Here is an 8,532-nt window from a genome sequence, read left to right as displayed (position 1 = left end):
CCGCCCCCACCCCCACCCCCAATCCTTGGAATGGGAAACGGAAATGGGGGGACAATGCCAGCGTCTGGCAGGTGTTTGTTTCAAATGGGTCTCGGAGTGATATTTTTCTCGGAGACCCCGTAACTCTCCCTGGGCGGATTTCCCCCCTCCGCCCCCGAATTTTGAAAGTCCTATGTGGGGAGGCGGCTGTGGGGAGGAGGCACTACCCCCGCACCAGTCTCAGCAGAGCCTCCGAGAGGCAAACGTGAGGTAGCTCTCCGCCTCCGTGTGTATCCACTGAGGTCCCCAACGGAGGGTCCCCCCAACACCGAGTGTCTGGCCGGGACCCTCAAGACCCTTAGGAAGGGTGAGCTGGCGTCCTCTACGCCTGGGTCTGCGGGAGGAGCCTGGGGGTCTGAGGAGGGGCTGGGGTCCTGGACTCCTGGGTCTGGGGGAGCCGCGAGCTGGGGGCTTAGGGAGTGACTGTCCTCCCCCAGGGGCCCGGCCGGACATGGCCGAAGCGCACCAAGCCGTGGGCTTCCGACCCTCACTGCCCTCGGACGGGGCGGAAGCGGACCTCAGTGCCTCGGCGCTGCAGGAGATCTACCTGTCCGGACTGCGCTCCTGGAAAAGGCATCTCTCCCGGTTCTGGGTGAGGAGGGCTGCGGCTCGGTTTCCTTCCGGGGATCCCGTTCCCGGTTTCCGGGCTGCCCGAGGCCCACCTTTGGCATCTAGGTGGCCCTCCTTCTGGGAAAGCTGTCCGCTCCCGGGACTTCTGAAATCTCCTTCCTGGTCTGTGGCTCACTTCAGGGATCCTCAGCCTCACCCACTGGGAACCCCTATTCACCGCTTGCACCCACTTCTGGGACCCCCACGTTCCCCACGCCTCCAGACACGACTTGCACCCCAATTTCTAGAGCTCAGTGCCCTTCCCATGGTCACTTCTCATCTTCCTCTTTCATCTGCAGGCTTTAAAGTGGGTGCTCCCGCCCGGCAGGGGGGGGAGTGCAGTGGTTGAGTGTAACCTGGGTTACAGTTTACTCCCCACCCCTGATCTGGTGCCTACTTTTTTTTTATAGTTGTTGTGTCTCTCTCTCACCGATGTTTCTCTCTCTCTCTCTCTCTCTCTCTCTCTCTCTCTCTCTCTCTCTCTGAAAAGCAATGAAAAAAATACCGTCAGGTGAGGATTAACAAAAAAGGAAACAAAAATAACCACATGTGCCCGTAACGTTTCCTGCCGAGCCAAAGGAAGACAGCCTGTCAAGTACATGAACCCCCCAGGAGCAGAGCAGCAGCAGAAAGGCTCGCTGTGGTGACATTTATTGGGCACCTGCTGTGTGCCTGGCTCTGAGCTGTGCCAGGCAGGCCCTTCCCCAGGCCCCCTCTCTGCTTTATTTTCCCCCCTAGCACCCAGCGCTGTCCGACACATTGCCCTGAGTCCTTCCCTTACGCAGGCATTCTCTCTGTCCCCCGTGACCGCAGGAATCTTGCTGTCTGGCCACTGCTGTGGGGCCCCAGTTAGCATCTGTGGAATGACAGTGTCTCATCCGGCCCTTGTGACAGCTCTGTGATCGCTCCCATTCTACAGAGGACACGGAGAGGGCACGTGCTTGCCATCACTCGGCCAGTTAGGGACAGAGCAGAGGGTGGTCTCCAGAGCCCAGGTTCTAAAGCCTGATTTCTGAGGCCTTCCTAATCGTTACGTGTGGGAAGAAGAGAGAAAGAGGTCGCTTGAGCCGGGATGGGGATGCCCCAGCTAATGGTCGGTGGTAGCTTTTATCCTGTCATTGCTCTCTGTGTGATCTTGAAGCCGTGTTGTTTTGTTTGCTTGTTTTGTTGTTTTTATATTTTTAAAATATATTTTATTGATGTTTTACAGAGAGGAAGGGAGAGGGATAGAGAGTTAGAAACATCGATCAGCTGCCTCCTGCACAACCCCCTACTGGGGATGCGCCCGCAACCAAGGTACATGCCCCTGACTGGGATCGAACCTGGGACCCTTCAGTCCACAGGCTGATGCTCTATCCACTGAGCCAAACCAGTTAGGGCTGTTTTGTTGTTTTAAAGCCTCATCCAAGGATGTTTTTCCCATTGGTTTTTAGAAAGTGGAAGAGGGAAAGACAGAGAGAAATATTGATGTGATAGAAACACATCGATTGGTTGCCTCCCTGAACAAGCCCGGACCAGGGCCCAGGCCAGGGAGGAGCCTGCCCTTGACTGGATTTGAACCCTGGACCCTTCCACTGAGCCAAACCCACTAGGGCTTGTTTTTAATGTAAAATGAGATAATCTTAGCACCTACTTCTCAGGGTTGTGGGAGGATTTCAAGAGTTAAGCCTTGTAAAGGGCACCTGGCATGTAGTAAGGGCTCATTACATGTTAATTATCTTGTTCACTCTTCTCTAGGAATCTGACTAGTAACCCAGCACTTTCATCCATTCCTCATTCATTCCACGGCCAGGTAGCTCCAGAAGGCCTCCTGAGCTCCAGATGCTCCTCTGTCTGGGGGAACATTTTGCCTTCCAGGTCCTTCCTGAGAGTAACCTCCTCCAGGAAGCCCTCCCTGACTCCCTCAGGATGAGCAACCTGCCACCACAGGGCTCCTGTGTCTTGTCTCCTGCCATCAGCACTCGCTTCATTCTTGACTGACCTCCCTGAGGATAGAATCTAGATCAGTCTGCTACCCACGGGGTCTTGAGCACCCGGCTCAGAACCCAGCACACGCTGGATGCTCAATATCTAAGGATTGTGCTTAGAGGATGCGATTGAATGGATGCTCTTTCTTCCCCACAGAATGACGTTCTCACTGGTGTGTTCCCTGCCAGCCCCCTCAGCTGGCTCTTCCTCTTCAGTGCAATCCAGCTCGCCTGGTTCCTCCAGCTGGATCCTTCCCTGGGACTGACGGAGAAGATCAAAGAGCTGCTGCCAGATTGGTGAGTTCCCACTTCAGCCCAGTAACCTCCCTAGTTCCTTTCCCTCCCCCTGGTAAGTTTCTCTATCGGTGTGCTGTGCCTGCTAAAGAAAAGGGACAGATTACTAAAGGTACAGCATCAATAAAAAAGGAGGTGCTTTTCTCTCTTCTTTCCATCCTGGCTGCTTCTTGTTAGGAGGGATGGTGACAAACTAGAAAATGTCTCAGATATGGTGATGTTTACTGATGCAGGTGTGACTCTGCTAGTCTCTGATTGTGCACTTTTAGGTAAGAGACCACCAGTTTAGGTGTCAGGGTTTTCATTTATTAAATGGGGGTAATGATAATTGCTTCTTAGGGTGGTTGGAAGAATTCAAATCACGCATGTGGAATATTCAGTCCGGTGCCAGGAGGTTGTTAAAGGGGGACTGGTTGTCATATTACAGTTGTTGCTGTCGGCTTTGGGAAAGATTTGGCAACCAGATGATGGTGAAGCGGCAGGGTCTAACTCTTGCATAAGTGCCCCTAGGGAAGAAGGCAGATTTGGGGCAGACAGCCCCAAAGGCCTGCTCTTGCATTGGAGGTAGAAATTTCCAGGAAGACTGGATTTACCCTGTGCACAGGGGGGAACGACTCCCCCAGCTCCTCCAGGTGGGATCTGCTCCCATGTCTGTTAGCAATGTTGCAAACTGTAGGCCAGTTTCCTAAACTTGAGTTTAATTTGGAACCACCTGGGAAGGCTTGTTCAAACACCAATTGCTGCCCAGCCGGTGTTGCTCAGTGGTTGGGCATTGACCCATGAACCAAGAGGTCCCCGGTTTGATTCCCGATCAGGGCATGTGCCTGGGTGGCGGGTTCCATCTCCAATGGGGGTGCATGCAGGAGGCAGCCAATCAATATCTCTCATTTATGTTCCTATCTCTCCCTCTCCCTTCTTCTCTCTCAAAAATCAATAAAAACATTTTAAATTTATTTTTATTGATTTTTATTGATTTCAGAGAGGAAGGGAGAGGGAGAGAGAGAGATAGAAACATCAGTGATGAGAGAGAATCGTTGATTGGCTGCCTCCTGCACATCCCCTACTGGGGATCGAGCCCACAACCCAGGCATGTGCCCTTGGTCAGAATCGAACCTGGGGCCCTTCAGTCCACAGGCCGACGCTCTAGCCACAGAGCCAAACCAGCCAGGGCAATAAAACATATTTTCAAAAGACAGCATTGATTGCTGCCCTGGCCTGTGTGGCTCAATTGGTTGGGTGTTGTCTCATGCCCTGAATGGTTGGTTGCTGGTTCGATTCCTGGTCAGGGCACATGCCCGCGTTGCAGGTTCCATCCCTGGTGGAGGGCACTTGGGAGGCAACCAATCGATGTTTCTCTCTCACATTGATGTTTCTCTCTCTCTCTCTTCTCCCTCTCTCTAGACTCAATAAAAACATTTTTAAAAACCCCAACACTGATTGTTGGACCCCGACCCAACAGATTCTGTCTTACTAGGTCTGGGTGGGGCCCAGGAGTCTGCATTCCCAGCAAGCTCCCAGGTGCAGCTGATGCTGTTGGTCCAAAGCCCACACTTTGAGAACCGCACTGAGAGTATAATTGATATCTGGGAGGGAAAAGTGTCCTTTTAATAGAAATACCACTTATTAAGCACCTACCAGTTTCCATGAGACAGTGAGAGGTGATTTTAGAAGCTTGGGGTCCCCACAGTCCTGGGAGGAGAGGGTGCTGCGAGAGGATCCTGCCTCCTTCACAAATGAGGAAACTGGACCCTCTAACTGACTCTAGTCCCACAAGAAAAGCCTCCAGCAGCCGGAAGACCAGCGAGAGAATAGTAGGGAGGGCAGGGGCCTAGTGAGGCTGGAGGGGAGGGCGTTCTGAGGCCAGGAGGCCCAGCCCCTCCTCTCTCTCCGCCCAGGGGTGGACAGCACCACAGGCTTCGCGGCGTCCTGGCGGCCGCACTGTTTGCTTCGTGCCTCTGGGGAGCCCTGATCTTCACACTTCACGTGGCTCTCAGGGTGCTGCTGTCCTACCACGGCTGGCTCCTCGAACCCCACGGAGCCATGTCCTCACCCACCAAGACTTGGCTGGTATGTGAGGGGCAGAGCCCTGCTCGGGCCCTGTGGGGGCCTACTTCTCTGTCCCCCTCCCTCTGGGTCTCTGTGCCCCTCCCTCTGGGTCTCTGTCCCCCTCTCTCTGGGTCTCTGTCCCCCTGTGGGCAGGTATCTGTCCCATCTGCTCTGTGGGTTGCCACACACACCTCACCCCGGTCCCCAGCCCCAGTGAGGGGTTTGATGACCCACAATCCCCACTTCCCCAGGCCCTGGTCCGCATCTTCTCCGGCCGCCACCCAATGCTCTTCAGTTCCCAGCGCTCCCTGCCGCGCCAGCCGGTGCCCTCGGTGCAGGACACCGTGCGCAAGGTGGGCCGGTCCCTGGGCATGGGAGGAGAGGCGGGCGGGGCGGGCTTGGGGGGTGACCTGCCTACCTCTCCGCTTCTTCCCTCAGTACCTGGAGTCCGTCCGGCCTGTCCTTTCGGACGAGGATTTCGACTGGACGGCGGGCCTGGCTCAGGAATTCCTGCGGCTGCAGGCGTCGCTGCTGCAGTGGTACCTGCAGCTCAAGTCCTGGTGGGCGTCCAACTACGTGAGTCCCTTGTGGGGAAGGCAAAGGTCCGAGCGCATTCGCTGACCCGGCAGGGTTACGCCCCGCCCCACGCCCCGCCCACAACCCCTAGGCCCTGCGGCCATTGGAGGCCCTGGACACCGGGCATCCTGAGCCCCGCCCCTTACTCAATCTCAGCCCCGCCCCCACGCTCCAATGATGTAAACCCGCCCCAGATGCTCCAATATTCTGAGCTCCTCTGCGCTCTCCAGTACCTGAACTCTCCGTCCCCCAGCAGTGTGAGCCTCTCTCCACGCTCTGATGTTCTTTTTAAATATATATATATTTTTTATTGATTTCAGAGAGGAAAGGAGAGGGAGAGAGAGATAGAAGCATCAATGATGAGAGAATCATTGATGGGCTGCTTCCTGCACGCCCCCCACTGGGGATCGAGGCCGCAACCCAGGCACGTGCCCTTGACCGGAATCGAAACTGAGACCCTTCAGTCTGCAGACTGATGCTCTATCCACTGAGCCAAACCGGTTAGGGCCTGGTTATTGATTTTTTAATCTCAGATGGGATCGATAAACATACCTTGTTGTGTGCCCAGCCTTTGCCATCGGCGGCATACCTTGGTGCTCACTTCGTGTCACTAATACAGATATAGCTTGTTCTTTTTTTTAAAGGGGAGAATGATGATTTTTATTTTTTTATATATTTTATTGACTTTTTACAGAGAGGAAGAGAGAGGGATAGAGAGTTAGAAACATCGATGAGAGAGAAACATCGACCAGCTGCCTCCTGCACACCTCCTACTGGGGATGTGCCCGCAACCAAGGTACATGCCCTTGACCGGAATCAAACCTGGGACCCTTCCGTCCGCAGGCCGACGGTCTATCTGCTGAGCCAAACCGGTCAGGGCACCTTGTTCTTTTTAACAGCTGCGTAATATTCCACAGCATGAGTGGAGCTTTTAGGTTATTGCTAGCGACTGCTCGGGCTGGCCTCCTGCGCTGGGCTCCGCCCTCCCTGTCAGACACAGTCAAGTCTGGGGTGCTGGGCCCTGCCATTGCCCCCCCTGCACTGTCCCGGCCACCCCAGCTCTGCGTCTCTGTGACCATCCCCAGGTCAGTGACTGGTGGGAAGAGTTTGTGTACCTTCGCTCCCGCAACTCGCTGATGGTGAATAGCAACTATTATATGATGGTGAGAGGGGAGAAGGGGGCTGGGAGCTGAGGAGGGAATGGGGGGTCAGTGACCCAAATCACAGTCTTGAATTCACCATTCGCCCTCTGTTGGGGGCAAGACCTGTCTGAGTTTGGGGATCAGGGGCAAACCTGACCCCGGGCGTTTTGCTGCCCCCTCCTCGGCCCCCAGGACTTCCTGTATGTCACGCCCACACCCGTGCAGGCTGCTCGCGCCGGGAACGCTGTGCACGCCCTGCTGCTCTACCGCCACCGCCTGAACCGCCAGGAGATCCTGCCGGTAAGAGGGCGGCCCCGGGGGACAGAGGCCGTGGTCCTGTGGCCGTGGGGCCGCGTGGGCCCCGGGGGGTTGGGGGGAAGGCAGCTCTGAGCCCGAGGTCTTCTGCAGACGTTGCCTGGCTCTGGGAGACCGGACAGTGTAGCAGCCAAGAGCGTGTGCGATGGAGCCCGCCGCCGGGTTGCATCCCAGCTCCGTCTTCCAGCCGTGTGGCCTTGAGCAAGTCACCCTCTCTGGGCCTCACCCTCCCCATCTCTGAGATGGGATAAGGACATAGAGGGTGGTGAGGGTAGATGGGTGCCCAGAACAGTGCAAGCCGCTAGGAAGTATAGTTGCTATTATTTTCTTTTAATATATATTGATTTCAGAGAGGGGAGAGGGAGAGAGAGCTAGAAACATCAATGATGAGACAGAATCATGTCACCCTCTCTGGGCCTCACCCTCCCCATCTCTGAGATGGGATAAGGACATAGAGGGTGGTGAGGGTAGATGGGTGCCCAGAACACTGCAAGCCGCTAGGAAGTATAGTCGCTATTATTTTCTTTTAATATATATTGGTTTCAGAGAGGGGAGAGGGAGAGAGAGCTAGAAACATCAATGATGAGACAGAATCATGGATGGGCTGCCTCCTGCATGCCCCCTACTGGGAATTGAGCCTGCAACCCCGGCATGTGTCCTTGACTGGAATCGAACCAGGGACCCTTCAGTCTGCAGGCTGACGCTCCACCCAATGAGCCACACCAGGAAGGGCTTGTGCCCGCAACCCAGGTACATGCCCTTGACCAGAATCGAACCTGGGACCCTTCAGTCCGCAGGCCGAGGCTCTATCCACTGAGCCAAACCGGTCAGGGCCATAGTTGCTATTCTTATTCTTAATGTTTCCAACCCTCCTGCCCGCACACTCTGCCCACCCACCCAGACCACCTGCGCCACCTCCGGGACAGCCGGCACGTGGCCGTGTTCCACCGGGGCCGGTTCTTCCGCGTGTGCTTTTGTATCTTTTCTTCCGTGCGGAGCATCTAGGGAGGGGAAGCAGCTGCGTTGCCCGAGGCCAACTTCCAGGAGGCTTGGTAGCTCTGTCAGGATCGTGCTCGCAGTGCTGGTCCATCAGTGCCTGGCCCATTCTCTGGAGATTGGACTTTTATGACTACTGAGGGAGTGGCTGCCATAGGGCTGGTGGGCCACCTGGACAGGTTGGTATGGTTAGCTGAGTGGCACTCCCACTGTGGGAGCGCACTGACCACTAGAGTGTCTGCATTGAGTGTCTGCCCCCTGGTGGTCAGTGTGCTTCATAGCAACCAGTCCCTCGCCCGCCTGCCCGCACGAGGAGCACCTGGCAGCCCTGACCCCCGCGCCCAGGTGAGGGGGGAGGGCAGGGGCGCATGGGCCCCGCCGCCACCCGGGGGTTGTGGGCTGGTGGGGGCCGGGCAGGCTCCGGGGCTCAGGCATGCCCCCCACGCCCCCAAACAGGGACCTGTGGGCGCAGGCGCGGAGGTCCCTGAAGAGCCGCGCGGGGGAGGCCCTGGAGGCGGTGGAAGGGGCCGCTTTCTTTGTCTCGCTGG

General features: G+C 56.1%; 1 protein-coding gene across 1 annotated transcript in view; it reads left to right on the top strand.

Moving 5' to 3' along the window:
- Positions 1–8,532, top strand: part of CPT1C (carnitine palmitoyltransferase 1C) — a 17,781-nt gene that overhangs the window by 2,587 nt on the left and 6,662 nt on the right. The window contains exons 2-11 of the mRNA XM_015565444.1: positions 477–631; positions 2,773–2,912; positions 4,805–4,976; positions 5,207–5,308; positions 5,394–5,531; positions 6,617–6,694; positions 6,866–7,017; positions 7,855–7,964; positions 8,254–8,329; positions 8,441–8,527. Of these exons, the coding sequence (XP_015420930.1) occupies positions 491–631; positions 2,773–2,912; positions 4,805–4,976; positions 5,207–5,308; positions 5,394–5,531; positions 6,617–6,694; positions 6,866–7,017; positions 7,855–7,964; positions 8,254–8,329; positions 8,441–8,527 (1,196 nt within the window). The 5' untranslated portion in view covers positions 477–490. The remainder of the gene's footprint in view (positions 1–476; positions 632–2,772; positions 2,913–4,804; positions 4,977–5,206; positions 5,309–5,393; positions 5,532–6,616; positions 6,695–6,865; positions 7,018–7,854; positions 7,965–8,253; positions 8,330–8,440; positions 8,528–8,532) is intronic.

This window comes from Myotis davidii, unplaced genomic scaffold (genome assembly GCF_000327345.1).
Source record: "Myotis davidii unplaced genomic scaffold, ASM32734v1 scaffold2100, whole genome shotgun sequence".
NCBI classification, from domain to species: Eukaryota; Metazoa; Chordata; class Mammalia; order Chiroptera; family Vespertilionidae; genus Myotis; species Myotis davidii.
The sequence above is the reverse complement of the archived record's forward strand: the minus strand, read 5'-3'. Positions and strand labels throughout refer to the sequence as shown.